The 21,949-nt window shown below is 52.4% G+C and overlaps 2 protein-coding genes across 6 annotated transcripts; one reads left to right on the top strand and one right to left on the bottom strand.

Moving 5' to 3' along the window:
• Positions 1-1,424: 1,424 nt before the first annotated feature.
• On the bottom strand, positions 1,425-19,313 carry HPS4 (HPS4 biogenesis of lysosomal organelles complex 3 subunit 2). 5 transcript variants are annotated; one of them, XM_063350795.1, is made up of 13 exons: positions 19,128-19,313; positions 18,335-18,425; positions 17,662-17,805; positions 16,545-16,652; positions 15,603-15,719; positions 15,380-15,474; positions 13,745-13,817; positions 12,939-13,020; positions 12,245-12,341; positions 10,824-11,751; positions 7,749-7,881; positions 6,711-6,819; positions 1,425-5,145 (listed from the first exon to the last, which is right to left on the bottom strand). In XM_063350795.1, exons 1-13 carry the CDS (start codon positions 19,166-19,168, stop codon positions 4,974-4,976), a joined length of 2,190 nt encoding a protein of 729 aa, XP_063206865.1. In that variant the 5' UTR covers positions 19,169-19,313; the 3' UTR covers positions 1,425-4,973. The 5 variants fall into 5 exon arrangements, 3 of the variants coding, with proteins under 3 accessions (XP_063206865.1, XP_063206866.1, XP_063206867.1); XM_063350796.1 differs by having other exon boundaries at positions 12,987-13,020; XM_063350797.1 differs by lacking the exons at positions 18,335-18,425; positions 19,128-19,313 and adding an exon at positions 17,482-17,554 and having other exon boundaries at positions 17,662-17,796.
• SRRD (SRR1 domain containing) lies at positions 19,224-21,510 on the top strand. Its single transcript, XM_063350836.1, has 7 exons — positions 19,224-19,451; positions 19,520-19,560; positions 19,644-19,780; positions 19,879-19,977; positions 20,118-20,272; positions 20,503-20,548; positions 20,849-21,510. The coding sequence occupies exons 1-7, from the start codon at positions 19,339-19,341 to the stop codon at positions 21,062-21,064; spliced, it is 807 nt and encodes a 268-aa protein (XP_063206906.1). The 5' UTR covers positions 19,224-19,338; the 3' UTR covers positions 21,065-21,510.
• The last annotated feature ends 439 nt before the right edge of the window (positions 21,511-21,949 follow it).

Genomic DNA, 21,949 nt, shown 5'->3' with positions numbered 1-21,949 from the left:
AGCACCACTCTCCTACGTGTTATGTTGCTACTGTGTTTTTGCGGTGTTCAGAAGTAGAGTAACAAAAAAACCAGGGGTGTTTGTTTGAATGTAATAATGTAAAACTTCTCATGGTCATCAGAAGAACAACATGCACACACACACACACAACCAAAACAGCAAACCAGCCAAACAGCCGTGCTCAGCCTGCGCCCAGCCCCGTTGCAGTCCCTGGATGGACGGACAGACGGATGGATCCAGGGGCTGTTCAGGCCGGGGCAGCGCTCTGCCCGCAGAGAGCTCTCGCACCACGAGCCCAGGGGCTCTCGCTTCCTCCCTCGCATGCCAGCAGGGTCCCTCCTTGCCTTGAGAAACCTCTCTGCCGCGCAGCCAGGGAGAAGAGCCGACACCGGGTCCCCGGCTGCCCTGGCAGCCACGGTGCCCCCAGCCCCAAAGCGCCTCGACATATGCCCTGTCGAGGGGACAGCACGCATCGAGCCCTGCTCTTTAATGTGACGAAGGCCATTATCAGTTGCCTAAAGCCCCTTCTTGCTTTATCTCCAACCTTCGGTTTTCACAGCTCAAGCTGGGAAGCCCCCGCAGGGGCAGGGACACTGCTCGGGAAGGCAGCGCAGGGCTTTTGTTTGCCCGTAGCCAAAGGCCAGGGAAGAAAGGAGGTCACGCTTCCTTCTGCTGCTCCATCTCCTTTCCTGGGGCTAGGGCGAGCGTACAGAGGCAGCTCATGCGTTCGTGACAGCAAAGGAAAGGTTTCCAAAGGCAGGGGGTGTTTAATTCTGCAGCCCGAGGAACAAGCCCTCCACCCTCCCGTGAGTCCTGCCCACCCGGCAACCAACACGCTTTTCCTGAAGTCGCCCAGCATCCAGGGTGTGTTTGGGTTTTTTTCTGGGGGTACAGAGCTACCGTACAGTTTAGAACATGCTAAACGTGAAGCACGGCATGTCGTGGATGCTCACCGATGCTCACCCCTGTCCTTGCGCCTCCGGTTGGGAAGCGGCTGCGCCAGGCTCGGTGGCCTCGGCACGGCTCCGGGGACCGCTCACCTCCTGGGAGGGAACGCAGCCCCCGCTCCCCTCCGATTTCTCTACAGGTTTTTCAATGATGAGATTGCAAGATAAGGCAGAGATTTCAAATACATCCGAGATATTTTTTACACCTGTCTTGTTACAGAATATCCGAAGTGCATGATTTCTACACGCATTGACTACCTGGAAGCAGAGCCTGAGGAAGCAGGCTGGCTTGGTAACCGTCTTACAGTTTGGTAACATTCATACAGTGGATAAGCAAAGATTATCAATAAACAGTTGTGCTGAAAACAGAACGGGCTCTGCCTGCTGGTGTAACCGCTCCAGGGTCAGGGAAAACACCGAGGGGCTGGGTGCTGCTTCCCCCCAGGTCGGGGGAAACCTGCTGGAAAAGCAGCTGCGGGACGGGAGGAAGGGGATGGGCCTGGCCTGGGTTTGCAAGGGATACGGTGAGCAAGGGCATTGCTTCAAAATACTCAGCGCTTGTGTCCTGACCAGTTACAGCCTCCCTAGTCCCTATTTCACCCGCAGCCCGCGCTGCCAGGGAGCACAGGGAATATCTGCTTTGGATCTCCTTGCATCTGCCATACCCCTTCGGTCCGGGCACTGCAGAGCCCGCAGGTCACCGACTGTCACCGGTCAGCAAGAGAAAGAGACGCGTCCCCACCTGCCACCCCCACTGGCCACGCTCACCAGGCTCCGCAGCAGGGCCACCAGCCTGCCCCACAACTGGCCACGCTCGCCAGGCTCCGCAGCAGGGCCACCAACCCGCCCCCCCACTGGCCACGCTTGGGGAGCTCTGCAGCAGGGCCACCAGCCTGCCCCCCCGGCTGGCCACACTCACGAGCTCCGCAGCAGGGCCACCAGCCCGCCCCCTCACTGGCCATGCTGACCAGGCTCCGCAGCAGGGCCACCAGCCTGCCCCCCAACTGGCCACGCTCACGGGGCTCCGCAACAGGGCCACCAGCCTACCCCCCCGCTGGCCATGCTCGCCGGGCTCCCCAGCAGGGCCACCAGCCCTCCCTCACACTGCCATGCTTGCCGGGCTCCACAGCAGGGCCACCAGCCCGCCAGGGAGCCTTCAAAGGAACCACTGCAGAAAACGCTTCCAGCTGCCTGCTCTGCCGCAGCCAAGGCAGCTCCGTCGGGAGCAGCTCTGGGGCCGGGGGGGGGTGTGTGTGCTGGGCTGCCACTCAATTCCTGCCCAAATACCACAAAAACCAGTGCCAGACTTCACCCCCAGCACAGGGCCAGTTTGGCAAGGCAGGAACCGCTCCACACGAGGCCCCTGGCCGTCGTTAGCAGCACTCTCCCACGCTCACGGGACAGAGCCAGGGCAGCAGCTGCTCCTCATCCCGATATACTTGAAATGGCCAATTCTTAAACATCCTCTCTCCCATGCAACCATTAAGTCAAGGGCCTGGAGCTCTTCACTTGCACTACCCCAAGACAACTTTCCTCTTAACGATCGAAGGACAGAAATAGGTCCTGGTGGCCAGATGCAGTTCAAGAAGCGAAAGGGAATGAAGCCGCCCCAGCTGTTCCACCGCCGACAGACGGCACAGCAGATTGTAGCGGGAAGATTCCTGATGACAGCAGGCAAAAGCATCTATTTTGTGCTTTGCTGCTGTGCCAAAACCCCCTCCTGTCCCTCTCAGGCTTTTCCTTCAACTTCTTCGTGTTTCCTGATAGAGCAGACAACCACTTCCCAAAACACCCAGCTAGGAGACGGCAGGCTCTCCCTCGGGGGAGCGGAGTGGTCTGGAGCTGCCTCGCAGCCCTGCCTGCTGTCTGGCTGCTCCTTCTGGCAGTCCGAGGCTTCCTTGCCTCCCGAGCATCGCAGAGGGAAGCGGGATGAGGGCTGCTGAGTGTGCGGAGAGGAGACGGAGCAGCATCTGACAGAGGGAGCCTCTCGGCTCAGTACACCAGAGGAGCCCAGAGGATCGCAAGAGGGCTGGAGCCCACAACCGTCTTTCCTCCCGCTATTCCCACCACCTCATCCCTCACCCACATGTGCCTCTCTGTGCTGCGCTCCAGAACCGAAGCGGCTTGTCCATAACTGAGGGAAGCCGTGCCTTACCCTGTGCCCCCTTCAGCGCGGGTATCACCGAGGCAGGAGGTCTCCTGGATGGCTGTAGCTCAGGCTTTCCAATGAGGTTTCACTTCTACGCTGCCGTGAGCCGACAGGCAACTGGTAGCACTTCAGTTCCACTCCCGTAGTCCCCACGAGGAGGATGGCGGGAGGAAGGAGCAGCATCACAGAGCTCTCCCGCTGCTGCAACACCTCCTCAGCTGTCACAGCTGGAAGCCAGATGGCAACCCATGGCCAGCCATCCCCTGAGCGAGCAGCTGGCTCCTCCTCTGGACTCCACCGAGTTTCCCAGCTGAGGTCTGCGGAGGAGCCCTGCAATGGGAGAGCTACCTTGGGAACTGTCTACTGTCAGAGTGGAACAAGAAGCTGTGACAATGGTGGCTTTACCGTGTCCAGCTCCTGAGGGTGCCCTGCTAACACCAACACAAGCCTGCTCACCATTTCACGGTGAAGCGAGTAATACATCTACCTTTAGCCATCTTCACAGACCCTGAGAAGTAGCCGCTTTGCAGGAGTGATAGAAGCAACAGGCACCGCCTGTTCAACCCCAGTGCAGGAACTCGCCCTCGGCATGGAGCTCACTCAGGGTAACAGGCCACCCAGCCCCAAACTCTCACACCAGGAATCACGAACAAGATGACCACGCAGTAAGCCTGACTCTGGTCGCTGACACATGATCTCCAGAGGTGATCTCCATCTCCTCTGGATGATCTCCAGAGGTCCCTTCCAACCCTATGATTCTATGATTCTATGATTCTATAGTGCTTGGAGGAGCCTTGGAGACTCTTTTATTTTCACAGTGATGGGTGCGTACGTAACAGCAGCAGGCTCTGAAACATACAGCGCAGTCAGACGCGGGTATCCGTCACTCAGGTCTAAGCAGCCATCACCAACAACCCCCCCAGCCTGCGTGGAGAGGGGACACACCGTCTGTCTGAGCAGAAAGAGAACAGCTGCCGAGGAGCTAGAGAGCCTCTTTGGTCCCATTAGCTTCAGGGACTCCCACTTGCCTTTTCTGTCAACATAGCATAGCCAAATTGAGAAGCGAGAGCAAGGAGGTGAAACAAGGTCCTCCACCAGGAGGGAGAGGAGGAAGAGAAGGCCAAGGAGCGGGCAGGTGTAGTGCATTCATACCACCACCATCACCAGGAACCTGTGAGAGAGCGGCGGGTTACAGCTGCGAGGGCGGGCAGCGGGGAAGGCAGCGCTGTGCTGCACGATCCCCGATCAGGCACGCGTGAAGGGACAAGGATCTCCCAGATTCAGCCACAGTGTAAGAACCTCCGGATCAGGCCTGTAGGAGGATTATGAGTTTTGCAGCACTTGTTCTATTCCAGTTAGTCTGAGAACATGCAGGCTTTGTTAATCAAGGCAAGGCATTACATCATGGCAGGGGATTATTTCTATAGATTAAGAGGTATAAATAAAGCCCAAGTCTGAACAGGGCAAGGGTAGGCACAGAACTCCAGGCAGACGCCGTGTCTGAATGCAGTACTGCCCTGCAGCCTGGTCTCTGTGTAGCTTAGAGCAAGAAAAGGTTTTACTTTAGGTCAAGGCACTTCAGGAGTCTCTGCCTGTGGCAGCAGAGCACCACGAACAGTCCTAGAGTCAAGGTAAACCAAGCACCCCAACACAGCTATTTTCTATCTTCCGTCTTTGGTAAGTGCTAACATCAACAATACCCGGCACAAAACGTGGTGCAGGAACAGGGCAGTAAGAGTGCCCCGTCCCCAGGGCAAGGCAGGCTGGAGACTCCGTGGACTTCGGACAGAGCCTCGTACCTCCTACGGAATGAGTGGCTTTGAGATTTCACTTATTGGAGATGAACGGGCTGAGACGCCTTGCCTCAGCGCATCAGTTCAAAGCAGGTTCACTCCATGCTTCAGCAGCTTTTGCTTGGCCTTGCTCGGCAAGCTGAATGCGCTGTCGTGAGGGTTGGGAACGCCCGAGTTGCGGTGTGGAGCACCCAGCTGCTGGAAGTAGGTTTCTTGGACGGGATTCCGGCAGGCGTACACAGCCGTGGAGGCATTCCTAAGCAGGGCAGGAGAGAAGGCAGCAGTCAGTATTTACGGATTTGTGCAAGTTCCCCTTCAACTCACCACACTGGGCATTGAGATGCTTGTGGCACTGGATTCCCAGCTCAACAGAGGGACTTTTAGGTCTCTCTCAACAGAGCAATGGAGCAGAGAGCTAAAACGGGCACCAAAACCCTGCAATGTATTGCCAGAAGGCCACCAGCAACCTGACCCTCCTTCTCAAGGGTCCCGACATCCTAAAAGAGAAAGCATCATATGCCTCATCCCCTGGGACCTACTCAGCAGCATTAGCACCCATGCACGTGGCCATCCTCTGAGTATTTCCTCGCTGGCAGACCAGCCCAGTACATCAAGAGCCGGTAGTTGAACACTCCTGGTGTTTAATATCCCCTTGTTCCTGGAGGAACCTATCTCACTGCTGCTGCCCGTAAGAAATCCCAGCACAGCACCCTTGCAGCAGGAACCATACGTGGTTGTTTCGTCACACGCGAGACAAAGCTCAGACAATAGTCAGATGCTGTAACCACGAAAGCTCAAGTCGTTGACTAAAACCCACCACTCAGTATTTACCTGCAAGAGGGCTGCCAGGGAGCAAAGCAAAGGATTCTGCATTCCTCCTTGACGGAGGAAAGCAGCAACTGATATGTTTGCTGACACCCTTCTGTGACAACTCTCCATAAAAGAAAGCAGTTTTAGTCATCTTGTTACTCAGTCTGATTCACACATGGAGTTGCTTTTTTGGGGGCAACACAGAATATGCCAGCTTAGCCGGTATAGGATTTAAGGAGCCAGTCAGACTAATGCTAAACAAGGAATTCTCCAGCACCGAAGTGTATGATTCACGTTTCCTTGGCAAGCTGTGTCAGAGGAGTGAAACAGTGTAATTCCCAGAAGCATCTTTATTTCATCATGTTTTGGACAAACAAGCGCAGCCAGGCAAGCAGAATCTCTGCGCCCTCACAACATAACCATCCTCCCCGAGATCTGCTACAGGAACGGGGGGAGTGCTGTAGCACGGGATCAGCTTGAGCCGCGGCTGTGCGGAAGGGCTCTGGCTGTGATAAGACTGTCTTTGCTTGGCGCATTACAACTGAGTTTGCCACGCACATTACAGCGTGTTTCCAACCCAAGAAGCCGTGCAAGAAAACAAAATCTAGGTTGCCAATTCTGGGTGCCTTTGGCTCCCAGCCGAGACACAAATTTATTAGGAACAGCTATATTTAAAACTGCGTCTTAGAACCTTATGGTGCCAGGAACTGGCAATATCGTAGCACTGTATCTTAATCCAAACCCGTGGCACAACTCAGCTGCGCCTTCAGCTCACTTGCCTTGGTGCCACTCTGGCCTCTCAACACCCAGAATATTAAGTAGCCCACGTCTAAAGAGCAAACTTCAGGCAATGAGGTGACATGACTGACCTTTGGCAAGAGACACCGGTGTGATTACAGCGACCACCAAATTCAGCAAGCCTTAGAAAAGGGGTTCCTCTCTTCTGCCTATTCTGTGTGCCACACAGCACTCTTGTGCCTGGAAGAGGAGGGAGTTACAAGCACACCTTACCTAATTATCATTTCTGAAGCAGTCGGAAGCTGGTTGAAGTCGGAGTGGATCAGTGTAGCGGCTCTCAGGAAGTGCCGATCCAGAGGCCCCAGTGTATGGGGCAGGTTGGCTGCGGAATAGGAGTAATGGGTGTGGGTTAAAAGCCCTCTCTGTAGAGGAGCATGCCCCCAGTTACTGAACAGGGAAAAGCTGTGGACCTCTCCCACAGACCCTGGATATCTACAGAACCGAGACTGGGTGACACCCTAAGCCCCAGTGTGACCTCAATGAAATTTGGCAGCGGCTTGCAGCGTGTTCAGCCACGCACAAACAACCCTGGCGTACCCTTCCCTGCGTGTACACACATCAGAAGGGTGACAAGAAGGCCTGAGATCTGGGTCACCTGGAATCACTGGGGTTTCTCTCTTTCCCTAAAGCACTTCTTCTAAGCTGGAGAGAGGTGGGACGCTGCCTGTGAGGCTGCCAGAAAACAGGAAAGAGTAGAATGAACTGGAGCAATAGGTACACGGGGCTTTCTGCATGTCACTGGTCTACCCGTAAATCCAGAGCAGCAGCCTCCAAACTGCTGGCTACTACCTGTTCCCAGTTTTGGCTTCTTGTGGCCAGAAATGACTGACAAACACTCTGGTGTACGGCGGGACAAAAGGCATCACACCAGGGATGAATGAAGCTAGGGGGAGGGAGGAAGGGCAGGTCTGAAGAGGATGTCGAGTCCTGTCCTCAGATCCTCAGACCTAGCCCTTAGCAGAACCCCAAGCAACACCTTTCTGAGCAAAGCGCCAGTGGCAGCCGCTCCATCTCCCAGCGGCCTCTGGCTCGCATCCAAACAAAGCGATCAACAAGCCTTCAGTAGATTATAAACTTACAAAAGACAAAGCTTCCTCAACAGGGTCTTATATCCAGGCTATTTTATAAGAGTTACAGCAAGCAATGTTTCTGAGAAGTTGTCTGAAGCATGAGAAAAGGTTACCATAAACCCTATTCTCTTCCTTATTCCCTCCTCTTAAGCGGCTGCAGTTCCAGAAGGTGGAGGCTTACCCATGAGCACGTTCTGAACGCAATCATAGTGAGTGAAACTGTAGGTTATCTTGGCTGAGGATGAGGAGTCTTTGGGCAGAGTTTCCCTCAGATGAACCTCGAGGCCGTTTAGAGAAGCCAGACTGCTGTGGTACTGCAGACAGGGAAAAAAAAGGGTTAGAGGAGAAGCCCTGCTTCACCTAGACTTCCAGGGAGGTACCAGGCGGAGCTTGGGGGACTGACATTGGTGACAAAGGGACTGGACCCCAGGCTCCCACCCAGGAGCGGCTGGGAAACTTGGGCACAGAGGAAAGCAGACGAGTCTCACAGCTTACAAGTCAGTGAGACGGGATCTCAGAAAAGGGGCACTTTAACCTGAAAATAAGCCATTAAACCACCTGATGCTATTAATTACAGGAAAATGCAAGACTCCATTAATTTACCATCAAAAATTCCTCTCCAGGGCTCATTTTCACATCTTGGCCATGACTTTCAGCTGCAGCAAGGAATATTTCTTTGCTTACCAGCCTTTATTACACCAGACAGCCAGCACGACACAGGATGCGGCTTTACACACTTGGGCTGGATTTAATTGCCTGCAGTGTTTCCTGCAACACCCTCTCAACACATGAGCAAGTCTTCTAGTGGGCACCCAGCCTCCGCGCTGAGCTTCTGGCCAGTTGCAGACTGCAGGCACTGGGCTGTCATCAGAAGGAAAAAAAAAAAAAAAAAAAAAAAAAGGAAAACCAAGAAAACAGCCTCACCTGTGGGGTAATGACAGGCCTGGCCTGGAGCAATGGATTTGCACAACACACTAACATGAAAGCCAAGCTATTTTCCCTACTGGACTTTCAGTAGCCCAGTTGCCCTGGCTGTGCTGAGGCTCCTCGGCAGCAGGAAGGGCTCAGACAGGGCTGAGGGGCCCTCTGGCAGTGCCGGGAAGATTAACTCCGTAATCCTCCAGCCTGCCCCCGTGCTTTCCTCCACCACGGAGAGGATCAAGCCTCCATTCAGCAGGACGGCAGCGCCCAGCCTACCCTCGACCCTGCTGGTCACGGAACAGATTTTCTTTTCTGTGCGGTGAAATGAAAGCGTAAGACCTAAAGCCAGGCGGGAAGCGAGCCTGAAAGCCTCCAAAGCCTCCTGCTCTGCAGGGAAAGCCTGTATTGGAAACCGCCCTCCAAGAGGGATGATCGGTACTGCCTGCTGTTCTTGTCTGCACAAGTAGCATACTTTACCCTTCTTTGGTGTCATTCAGGGGCCTCAAAGCATTCGACAAACATTAATTATAGCTAAGCTTTGACATCCCTGAGAGCTGAGGATCATTTTTAATCTACAGATAAACAAAGGAACAGACAAGCTGAGGTTACGCCTCAAATCCGCCATGATGCCAGCAGCAGAGCCCAGCTCTACCTCCTTGAACAATACTCCTCCTCCTGGGATGACGAGACATGCAGTGCATCTCTTCCAAGAGATAACAAACACCTGCACCCAGAGGAAGGGAGCAGTCAGAAGAACCCAAGCACAGTCAAAATCCAAGCTGTGTGAAAGCACAGTTTTGCCAAGATGAGATCCAAAGCAAGAATATATGAGATGGAAGCAGCATGTTTGGGAAGAGAAGAACCCGATGGAAAAGGGCTTTGTCAACCCTGGACCAATACATAAAGGAAAATCAACTGAAGTGTGGTGCACCAGTGTCAGGCAGTTGATTTTGAGACGTAATGAACTGAATGACAAATTGAGCCAGGCTGGGCCCACTGCTGGCCTTGCCCAGGCATTTGATGGGGGGAAGACGTGCAACGTGTCATTAGCAGAGCTAAATCCCCCAACGAGGCATTTCACACGCTAGCTGAGGGTACCTGTGCAAAGAGGACAACCTTCAGCTCTCAAAAGCATCAGTTCCTACCTGCCTGCATCCCCCTCTCTCCCTGCAACCGGAAAAGTCACGGTAGAGCGGGAGCTGTTGTGCAGCTGCCTGTTTGAAACGAGCAGAAAGGGGACAGAGCCATGTCCGCTGCAGAAGGCCAAGGCTGCACCTCCCGGCCTCTGCTGATCTTGCAGCAATCCCTTCCTGGGCACGCCAACCCTCACGTCCTGCACAGAGGCGGCATCCCCCTGCTTACGGGGGGTGGCCACAGCCACAGGCTCCGAGTCCCAGAGCTCAGAAGTAAAAGGGGTAACCTTCAGGCTCTGCTAATGCTGGGAGCCAGCATTAGTCTGAGCTTCCCTGCACCTTCCAGTCTGACGGTTACAGAAATTAGGTTGTTCCTATGGCAACTGGCATATCAAACAGGCCTCTGCAGCTTTGACTCAGCTCCCCGGTAGGGAAGCAGAGGCCAGGCAGGCTCTGCAGACTAATGCTTCACCGGGAGACGCCGGGGGCCGGCACGTCCTTCCCCCGCAGCCCCATTAGCTGCACCCACGCTGCCTGGCAGGAAGCCTGTGCACCGAAGCAAATCCCACAGCAGAGTAATTTGGGATTGCTCTGGTACAGCACCTATTTGCAGCACCCAAATGGCACCCTTCACTCCGGCCCCTGGAGAGCAGCGCCGGGGAGAGCAGGCTGGGGACTCAGACAGACAGATTTTCGCCTAGAAAGGAAACGAGTCGGGGACTTGCTGCCAGACACGTCTCTCTGGTGCTTCCAGAGTGAGAAGCTGTGACATGCAAAGCGGAGGTTAAACAGAGAACAAACCTTGCTTTCCAAAAAGCACTACAAAACTGACAGGGTTTCCCCAACAAATCCCAAATCCAGCACAGGCCTTTGGCAGCCAGCAGGGCTGTCTGACGGTCACACCTACACGTTCTGCTCCGGCGATGGCACTGACAGACAACAACAGGCAACAGGAGTCGCCTGCGAGACAACACTCTCACCTCTCAGGCTCGCTGCCTGACGTTTGTGAACAACCTCCCACGTAGCGGTGATGAACCCTAAGACAAATGGCTTTGCCTCGCACAACACGGAGCAGGTGAGGAAAGAGAGGGGAAGTGTGATCCAACGCTCAACTCCAGTTGTAACCCCTGTCCCCACTGCCACCACCACCAGACAAGCAGCAGTGAGTGTACCTGCAGGTGTGGAAGAACTTTCCCACTTACCACATCTTCAATGGAGCTCTGGTCCTCTCGGAGGTGATCTTCAGCCAGCAGAGAGAGCACAAGCCCCTTAATACAGTGAATGTACAAGCTCATTTTAACCAGTTTGCTCTGCTTGCCCGACTCCACACCAGCCTGGGCTCCCAGACTGGCCAGCTGAGGCAGCCGGCCACTCTCCCCGCTCCTGGGACTCTGCATGTTCTCTGCTGTCTCACTGGACAGACTCTCCTGAACCTCTAGAGCTGGCAGCTGCCTCCTGCTTTGGAGCTCTGATTGTACAGCTGTGGCTGGACAATCCAAACCCCGCACATTGTCACCAGCTGCACCACTGCTTTCTCCAGGGACACTATTTTGGCTCAGAGTCCCTCGCTCTTGTTCACTCAACTTCCTTCTGCTCAACTCTTGGGCAGGAGAGCAAACAGCTGGACTGCCACTGGCTGCAGAATAACTTTGGAAGCTGCGTTGCTCAACATCAGAGTCTGCAAGGGATTTCCCCACATTTTGACTCTCCTGCTCCCGGGTGTAAGGGTTTGGAAAGAAAAAGCCTTCCAGATATGGACCTGCAGTCTGAGCATATTCATCAGTATGGAGTGTGGAAGGGCTTGGCAGCTGCTTCGTGTCTCTTTCTGATGGGAAGGATGCTCTTCTACGGAGCTCTGAGATTTTGCTGTCTGGTGTGCTCAGTTTTGCAGTTGGAGAATTCTTTGTTCTGGCTTCCATTTGGGGGAAGCCCTTCAAAGGCCCTGTGTTCGCAAGGCTGCCTGATTGCACAGCATCTTCTGGTGCAGCTGTGCTTGAAGGTTGCTCAGGGGACTCCTGCACAGAGATATTACTCAGGTCTTGGTTTTCATGAGCTCCTGTTGATTCTGAAACTGCCTGGGAGCAGAAAGCATTCTTCTCTCCTCCAGGGCTTGCTGGGGACACGGATGACCTAGCAGGAAATAATAAGTTGATTAAATTACTGAGTAGGATCTGTTGGGAGTTATTACATACCTAATAACACTACCACCTCCTGGTAGCATTCAATAGCTGATCTATTCTCTGCTGCAAAGAGTATATACCTTGGAAAAGGACAGGATAAGGTCTAACACAGGTGAAAAGCATGGGCCTCTTACACTGCCGACTCCCAGGAACGTCCCTCCCTTATTCACAAAGCAAAAAGGCTTTAGGCAGCACTGCAAGCCAAGAAACGACAGGAGATGGCAGTTGGTCTAGAGAAACAGTTCTGCTTCAGGCTGCTTCACAATAGAGATATGGACACCACGAACTCTGTCCAGCCTGAAAGACCTCAGGTAGCTTTAACAGCCAGATGAGAGTTCGAGCTAGCATCAGAGAAAACAGTAACAACGGCTAGCAAGGACACAGCGCTACACGTTAGCTCCCTTGGTGCAAGAGCCTCTCTATGCTTCAGGTTGATTTCCTACCTGGTCATCCACTCCACTGGAAAGTCTCGGAGCACTGAGACTTCATTTTCTGTTAGGAATACAGGGATGATACGGACACCCTGTGGCAACGGAGAATCTGCAAGAGCAATAGGGGTTTGAGGATTAAATTAACATGCCCCAGAAGCCAGACTGCATCAGCCTGACGGCTTCTGCAGAAGGAGAATGCATGCTATCATCCTGGGGCACCGCAAACTGACCACATCTGACTAGGCTGCATCCTCCAATCCTCCTCATATACTTAATGCCCAACAGAGTTAAATTTTCCCTTAGGTGTTTTTTTGTTGGTTTTTTTTTTTTTTTTTTTTTTTCTCTCCTAACCGTCCTGGCAGAACTGATGCTCAAAAACGATGACTGAAGGTTTGGACTGAAAGCATCAGCCATCTGTTTTCAGGGCTCTGACAGTGGCCAAGTAGGCACATGGGTAACTGGAATTAAAGCAGGCACGTTGGGAATCGGCAGAACTGACAATTAAACGCAAAAGAGCAAACTCCTTTGCTTAGCCAAAGGAAGGAACTAGTTCTCATTACACAACACCCACTGGCACATGCTGACTAGTGGCAGCAAACACGCTCAGGGATATATTCCTGCATGCAGTAAGAGCTTTGATGTGAATCCCAGAGAAGCAGCTCCCGCCCTCACTGCAGAGAATGCAACGCCAGAGGGTTGTCCATACACTGCTGCTGTGCACTTGGCAACCAGTACTCTGCAGCTGGATGCTCACCAGGCTCCCGCTGCTCCTCACCTCCAGGCTCACTCTGAAAGAAAAGCCAAGAATCAGCTCTGTGGCATGACTCAACACTTGCCATCAGTGCCACAAGGACACCTCTCCCAGCTTCCTCTGCCTCCCTGTGACTACAGCAGACCCCAGACCAGCCCCTTCAGCCAACGCTGTGACTGGTTTACCACGCTGGGCAGTGGTTTGTTCCTTAGGCAGACCTCAAAGTCAAGAGGACTTCCCAAGAACCAAAATACACCTGAAAGCAAGGAGAAATACCACAATGTGTCATTACCGCCTGCTTAGGTCACAAAACCTCGGTTCACACAACCACAGTAAGAGCATAGGCCTTCTTCATATCTGGATCTTGATGGTTTTTGTTGTAGAAGATCTTGAACCACATAAATAATTATTTTTGACAAGTTTTAATGCAAACGAAAACTGATCTGTTTATCACTTTCAGACATTCACTGTGTGTACATTTAGCACTAAATACCTAAACTTGGGCAAAAAGCTAATCAAAACACCACATAGATGAGAACTGACGAATTCAGTAACTTAAAGATTGGGGAAAAAAAAAAAGACAATTCCTAGTGCAGAAGTCTTGAAACCTTGCTCAATAATAACTAATAAAAGCTTTTAGCATCAGCATCGATATTTGTCCTTCACAGTAATGGCACATCTAAGATTTATGTCACAAGAGCTCCCACACCACATCCTTATAAGTGGGTATCTGCATGCAGGGAACGTGTTTAGCAACATACCTGGCCTGGAGACTCATCACCTTGGAGGAGAACTTTGGCAGTGAGAGGAGGTGGCAGCTGGGTGCTCACAATCCTAAAAAGACAAAACAAAGTCATCTGTGAGCAGACTGTCATTTCCTGACGCTCAGTCATAGACTCCCATCGCTCAGTGCATCGGGACAGGCAGAGCCCCATGTCACAGCTGGGTGATCTCTGGGGGAATCTCTAAGGTTCCCCTGCAGCCACCTCTCCCAGTCCTGCCAGAGACTCTGCAAGTGTTGAAGGGCCACCTCCAGACATGGGCTCACACATTGCCACAGATGAGAAACACAAGCTGACTGACCATCAGGACTCTCATTTTCTTCTTTACTTTGGGTCAGTTCCACTCTAGACTTAGAAAAAATGCCTGCTGGCATTTACTTTAGGCCAACAAATCTGGTTTCGCTGAGTCAAGACCTAAGACAGACCAATTCATACAGGCTTCCTGCCACCCCACAAAGAACTGTGCGCAGTGGAGAAGATTCAGAAAGACTATCACTCAAAGTACTGCAGGACAGGCCCTTTGGACAGGGCTTCCAAAGGTGTTCTTGGTCTGTCCGTTATGGAGATTCTCCAAAAGACTCTAAAGAAGGAAAAGTTTATCTCAAGTACAAAGCCCTTTGCAGTGTTGTAGTAAGATTCCGAGTTCAGAAAACTCTGGTGACACTTGGTGAAACAAAATCTCTACCAGACAGACCAGTGATACAATGAGACACACACATCAGAAATGGGCAGGTGCAGGACAAGACCCCATTCTCGAGTCAGACGTCCCCTTCCACTGCAACATGCTGCAGCTTCAAGGTGCTGCAGTGACTCACGCTCAGTGTCCTGCTTGCAAGTATGAGATCACTCCCTTAAAAATGTCTGGTCTGCCTCTGTCAGACCTGGAAAGACGCACACATTGTGGCATATTTCCAGTCCTCATAAAAGGTGTTACAGGAACAGCTTAAGCCAAAGAAAAATGGCACTTAAATGCTATTGCCAAGAAATTCTCAGAATCCGCCACCTCCTGTCTTTCAAGGCCACCTTTGAGGCTCTCCTTGATGTCATTCAGTGCCACATCTGCAGTTTCTTCAGCTATGAACGGCTGAAAGAAGTCAGCATTTCTTGTGGGAAACCCTGGCTCATTTTTCTGAGCGCTTTCTACCAGTATAGACAGTGGTCCTGGCCAACAAGTCAGTCAAAAATACATATATACAGACACACACGTGCACTGTATTTGCAAGACTGCAAAGAAAACACTAAGGAGAAAGAATAATATTCACACATCTCTCTTTTTCTCGGTGACTTCCACCTAAAAAGCCTAAAAAGTTCAGTCTTCGCATCCTGCTGAATATCAAAGACAGCAGATTACACTAAACTCAAACCTTGAATTTCTTCATGCTTCCAGTTCTCCCACTGATAAACGCAAATAACCACTTATCCTCTCTGAAATACACCAGCAGACAGGGATTACCTTGCCTGAAGCATTCATATTCCTGCCAATAACGAACAGCAGCTCTTTGTGCATAGCGAGTGCCCTTGCTCTGCTCCCCGGATGCACTCCGGGATCACAGCCCCGGGAAGGGGCAGATTTAACGTGCAGGTTAGCCCTTTGGCTAATACCCGGTTACTTACAAGCCTTTGTAGAGAATGCAGCCTGCCAAGACATGGGGAGACCGCTGGCAAGTTTGCAAGATGAGAGCTGCTTTCAGTAAAAGTAGTGGATCCACCTAAACAGGGAAAACCACAAGAAGTTAAGGAAGAGAATCCTGGAAAATGCTCAAAGCGGCAAATAAGCACAAACCCGTTGGCACTAAGGCAGCTCTAGAGGCAGACACTGCAGAGGACAGCCTTTTACCTTGGTCTTGTCCAGATTCCAGAGAGAATTGAAAATCTTGTGGAGGTCACTGGTGTTTTTTTGGATATGTTTAATGTATCTGTCCCATTGCCTGCTCAGTTCCTCCCGAGAAAATGCCTGCGGACAACAAAAATCCACAAGGCTGTCACTGCACAGGCCTTAATGCGTTCAGGATGGTTAGATGCAATCAATCTGGGACAGCACCTATAAGTCACTGCGCGAAAATAACGGAAGGTTGGCGAGGATGATTGTAAAAACACTCAAGCGACCAGCAGCTGAGGTATCAAAACCCCACATGTATCATACTAATCGTTGTTTAGTCTTGTGTGCTCGACAAGTAGAACATCTGTGTTTAGCAAACACAGGCCTGTGATAGGCTCAGAGGCACCTTATCAAACACGCTTGAGATTCCTGCCCTGCTGTGGGAAAAGATCAAAGCACAGCGGTAACTACGCCGGCTTGAATCCCCGAGATACCGGCAAGAACAGCAGGTTGGGTAACTCTCTCTACAAAGGACCGAGCTCCACGGTGCCTGCCTTCAGAGATCCCCCGGTTGGTGAGGTAGCGAGATTAAATTCACTCTTTGTGTTTCATCTGTGGTTTTGTACTTGTTCCTGCGTCCTGCCTGTGATGGCTCACACAGTGACGAATCTTGTGAGGATAAGGAGGAAGACGATATCGATAGGAAACCGCTTTAGACTGAACATCGAGGAAACTTTTAGCAGACGCTCACACTACCTCGGCTGCAATAGGAGGATGTGCCTGTACGCTTTTCCAGGTCCCAATTCTTTGATATGTGCGCTTGCTCTGACCCTTGCGAGTAGGAAGACAACATAAGGGAACATGCCAGCACATATGTGCCTGGGCAAAGCTCGGCCAATATGGAAAGTGTTTAGGATCTCCTCCTAGGCAGAAACCTCACAGCTGCTGATCTTTAATTACCATGTACGCACGGTGCACAGGTCCATTGTAGAAGGTGAAGAGGCTGATCAGCTGCTCCAGAAACCGCCTACAGCTGACATCAGGGAGCTCAACAGCACAGCCCAGAACCTTTAACACAGAAAGCCATGAAGAAAGAATGTTTACTGACAAAACCCAGGCACAGCAGAGTATCAAAGGCGTACAAGCAGTTCTGTGTCAGGCAAACATCCCCCAGATTCACAAGTCAGATGAAAAGGAACTTTAAAAATACCCAGAGAAAAGCCCTGGCACAAACAGGATAAATAAATTATAACAGAATTCCAGCATTTTAGACACACTCCCTCCCACATTAGACGACCCAGCTCAGTGCTCTAATAGCTAAGAACATTTTCCTGAAACTAAGTACTTAAAAATATTCAAATTAACTTGTCATTTACTCTGATGATGATGATGATGATTCGTTTAGGTTTTGAGATGCTGAGAGAAACAGAAGCATCAGACCTTCTGCCTCAGAGACAGCCCCGTGAGCCCGAACTGCACTGTCAATGAAACACGCCTGACCAGTCTCAGCCCAGTTTCCAGGGGATGGTCTGGGGGATTTTTGTCACGACTCTGCCGCACGCTGCTCTTTATATACTAAATGTCTGTTGACACTGACAAAGCTCTGCAGCAGGGAATACTGAGGGTTAGAAGGAAAGATCAATCAGACTATCAAGTAGGGAGGCTGAGTCCTTCTTATAAACTGCAGCACACAGAACCCTGTTTCCAGTCATTGCCAGTAACCCACGGATACACACAATGATGCAGAGCTCAACTTTTTACAGCCATTGCCAGGCAAATCTTAAGAAAACATGCTGGGTTTGGACACAAAAATGATGTGTGTGAAGCTTTTCACAGAAGAGTGAAGGGACTGCCATGACACGTGGCTGTAGCCTGCGGTAAACAAAACTTAAGTTACCTTGCAATGAAAAGCTGTGCATTGCAAGTTCCCACCCTAGCTCTCCCCAGGTCTAGCTGTGTGCAGCCCATCCCTGGAAAAAAAAAATAAATAAAAAAAAATAAAAAGCCCTCTTTGATACAGTAGTTCAGTCTCTCGCTGTTTTCGCCCCGTGACTGCCTCCAGATCTCTTGAACTCACCCACAGATAGTCTCCATCCACTACGACTGCAAACTTGAGCTTCCTCAGGCGAATGAGACTTGGAGGAACTCCAGAAATCTCTGTCATGCAATGCACCACTCCGGCAATCTGTCCACACAGCAGTTCCTGCTGGTCAGGGAGAGTCTGTCGAGGAAGGCAGGAAGAAAGACTCTTTTTATTCCCCCTTTTGAAAGAGCTTGGAAAAAAATCACTACTGTATTCAGGTATAAACAAAAATTAATTATAAGTTCAATTCAGTTCTAAATCAAATGCAGGAGCGCAGGCAGACTCCAGGGGAAAAAAGCGGACTGCTTTTTTTCAGGCAGCACAAGGGCCTAGAGCTTATTTAGGGGCACTTTCGTGTCTCCTGCGTATTTATTCACATCACCAGAACAGTCCTGGACTCTGCTGGATGACTCTACCAACCAGAACCCACAGCGAGGGCGCAGAGTCCAACACCACCGTGCCCAGCCTCAGAAGCGCGAGGAGTTCTGTGCACCGAGCCCGGTGGAGCAGCACGCCACTCCGGTTCCAGCTGCGTCAGTTTTCTTAAAACCTCTGTGAACACTAGATAAGAATGAATCCAAAGCTCCACTTGGAAGCCCGACCATTCCTGAACCAGAATTATCAGCACTGACCCACAACACAGGCACAGAATAAAAGCAGACATTACCTGAGATGGATAGAAATAGCAAATCCCGGCACTTGTAGGATCTCCTTCTTCCTTAACCTTTGAACCGTCGTAAAGGAAAAAGTAATTCCACCTAAAAAAGCAAAGCATTAGCAGAAACGATTGTATATTTGAAAACTGTTACGCTTCTCCCTGTCCTTTCTATTATTTCAGGCAGAGCTCCAAAAAGGTTATTACAGATGAAGACAGACACGGTTCTTACACGATCACACCGAGCTTAGACATGAAAGAAGCACTTAAAAGGGTCCCATAATATTAAATTTAACCGCTTTTCTGGGTTTAACACAGATTCTATAACTTTACAGTGAAGACACGAGGAAGGAGATTTGGACTTGAGATATTCCCCTATCTACATATATCCACGTACGCCTTATCCATACAGAACAATTATCATTAAGCATTAACCGTGTGCAATCCACAGGGTTCCCACGACCTGCTGCTTTTAATTCACTCGCTGACCGTACACGACAGGCCAGGGGAGCGCTAAGTGGTGGCTTCCTCCTGAAGACGGCCTATGCTGTAACATTATTTACCTCATAATTTCAAAGATACACATGTTTAATAACAGCTCTTCCCTCTCATAGCTGCTCACAAGCACTGCCCAGGCCACGCGTGACCGCCCATAGCCCCACACACCCAGCCCGCGGCCCCGGCCGGGCAGGAGCGACCCCGGCCTCTCCTCCACACCGACAACCCGGCGGTGGGGGCACGGACCGGGAGAGCCGCGCGGTCGCCGGTAGGAGACACGGGGTGGGGTGGGGGGAAAGGGGCTCACCATGGCGCCGAGCCGGGCTCCGGCGCGGTGGGGCGGGCCATGGGCGCCGGGCTACCACGGCCGAGAGAGGGGCCGGCCGGACAGCCGACCCTCCGGCAGGGCCCCGCCGGCACCGGGACCGAACGGCTCCGGCCTCCCGCCACCGCCGCCGCTTCCGGGTAGGCAGCGGCCCGCCGGTCGCGTGACCGCGCCACGTGACCGCCCGGCGCACATGGCGGCGGAGGGCGGGTGGCGCCCAGCGGGCGGGGGAAGGCGGCGGCGGCGGCGCCGGGAGGAGGAGGAGGCGGAAGGCGGTGCGGTGCTGCGGAGGCTCCGGGAGGCGCGGTGAGTGCTCCGGTCCCAACCCGTGCGTCCCTCCCCTGGGCCCCGCTAACGCTGCGCTCTCCCCGCAGGAACGATCTGCTAAGTTCCGGTTTCTGGGCGGCGAGCGCTGGTGCGTGCGGGGGCACCGGGAGGGAGAACGGGCCGCTCCCCTTCTTCCCCCGCCGGGTCTGACGCCTCTCTCCGTGCCCGCAGGAGCCGTGCGGGCCCCGCTGGGTGACACCACCGAGCCGCCCGCCCGCTGCGTCTGCTACGGCCTGGGGCGGTTCAGCTGCTGCCCCGCCGCACGGCACCAGTTGGCCTTTCTGCTGCTGCTGCTGGAGGAGCTGGGGGTGAGAAAGGAGGGGAACCGGGGGATGGGGAACCGGGGAGTGGGGAACCGGGGAGTGGGGAACCGGCCCCCGCTCCACGGCTGCCCCTCTCCCCGCAGGTGCCGCCGAGCCGGTGCTCCGTGTTCGACCCCGCGTTCTCGGCCCAGGAGGCGGCCACGCTGGCGGAGCTGGGGCTGCGGCTGCTCCCGGACAACGAGGTGAGCGGGGACCGCGGGGCTGGACTCCCATCCCCGCTGCTGAGGGGCTCCCGGGGCCAGACCGCCCCGGGATCCGAGGAGGGAGACACCGTCCGGCCTCCGGTGCCAGACGGTAACGGGAGGCGTTGGTTTCCCCGCAGGAGGGGAAACATGGCATTGAGGGATCGGCCACGCTGTTTTACATGGTGCACTGCGGGAAAGCCCTGTACAACAACCTCCTCTGGAGGAACTGGTCCGCAGGAGCACTGTCCAAGATGGTCATCATCGGGAACAGCTTTAAAGGAATCGAGGAAAGGTGCGTGCAGCCCCGGCAGGGAAAGCTTCTGGTGCCTCCAACAGCCTTTTCCTCTCCTTGCTTCCTTCACTCCTTTAGTGCTTCTAACAATGATTTCCATGTTTTGCTCATTTTTCAACTTGCTGCCACATTTGCAGTCATCAACCATCTGTCCCGCACCCCCGCTTGGAAGAGCTTTCTTCATTTCACACGAGTGTCGTGTCTAATACTGTTTGCTTGTGTTATTCTAGATTATTGTCAAGAATATTGGAGAGAGATTATTCTTACATAGCAAAGGTATGAGCCACTAGCGTTTTAACATTATTGGTTTTGTGTTGACAACGCACATTTTGATGAGAAAGGAAATTAATTGCAGTTGGAAAGAAGAGGGTGGTTATTTTAAAAACTTTTTTTTCCTGGCTGCTACACTATAAAAATGAATTGCTTTAGGATCATTCTACGTTGCCTGCAGAACACAGTGCACGCAGGGGTTGAGATTAACATAATACCGTCCTCATCTTCACTGACTCCTTGTCTGAACTTTACAGAAAGGTTCTTCTGCATCATACATAACTCTTTCCCCCAAATGCTCTTTAGGTCTTGAAAGGGACAGAGGAAGTGGCACTCCCAGCCCACCCTCAGTACCTCGACACCTTTAACGACACCTCCGTCCACTGGTTTCCCTTGCAAAAACTGGAGGAACTCTCCCCTGAGGTCTGGGACTTTGTGGAGGAGCCGACGTACGAAGAATGTGAGATCATCAGAAAGGAGGACGGGGCTGACCAGTGCAGTCCCGCTGCCATCGAGTCCTGACCGCTCCCTCTTTTCTCATGGCAGCTTCTGTGCAGCCGAGATGAAGCTCAAGTACTGACAGTGTCATCGTGCTCTGCCAGAAGTGACAGCACTCGAACACTGAGCATGATGGGACATTTTTGTATCTTAATTATTTAATAAAAAGTAAAGCTGTGCTTTGACTTTAAATACAGTGAACAAATTTAACTATAACCTGCCTTTTAAGCCATCTGTACTGCACCATCCGTCTTTTGATCCCCTTCCCTTTCATGCACAATTCAAAGCCTTTGCATGTACTGCACACATTTTGAAGCATCAGGAAGGGGGAATTATTTGAGAGGGGTGTGTAGTTGACAATACTGGTGTCTAGTTCCAAATGCAGGCTTAGAAAAGCTTTCTCACAGGCTTCAGCTGTCCAGTGCTACTGAAAGCGGCTCTTTAGCTGTTCTTCTGTGAAGAATCGGGTCATCTCCCTCGAGGGGGAAAAAAAGCCTCGCTTTCCCCCCCTCACCTCTGCCCTGAACTGCTGTGGTCCCACAGCACATGTTCTGTGAATTTGCTGGGACAAATCCCCCCTCTTGCAGCTCTGCACTGACAGGGCAGAGGGCACCAGGAGCGGCTGATGGCCTGTGGGCTAGCAACCAGGCTGAAGAGCCACCATCACACCTGAAGAGAGATGGGACAAGTCCTGTCTGCGTGCAGCAGAAAGGAGCCCACTGCGCAGCACGCAAGGAGAAGCGCTAACATCTCTGTCGCTGGAGACCTTCAGGACTCAGCCAGACCAGCCCTCACTCATCTCTTGTTGGAGCAGAGAATCACCTCCTGTGGTCCCTTCTGATGATAAACCTCTGTCATGGCTGGCAATTACCCAAGTGTCAGAACTGCTTGTTCCTCCCTTAAGACCAA

The sequence above is a fragment of the Chroicocephalus ridibundus genome, chromosome 13 (assembly GCF_963924245.1).
Source record: "Chroicocephalus ridibundus chromosome 13, bChrRid1.1, whole genome shotgun sequence".
NCBI lineage: Eukaryota > Metazoa > Chordata > Aves > Charadriiformes > Laridae > Chroicocephalus > Chroicocephalus ridibundus.
This window is presented reverse-complemented; position numbering and strand designations above follow the sequence as displayed.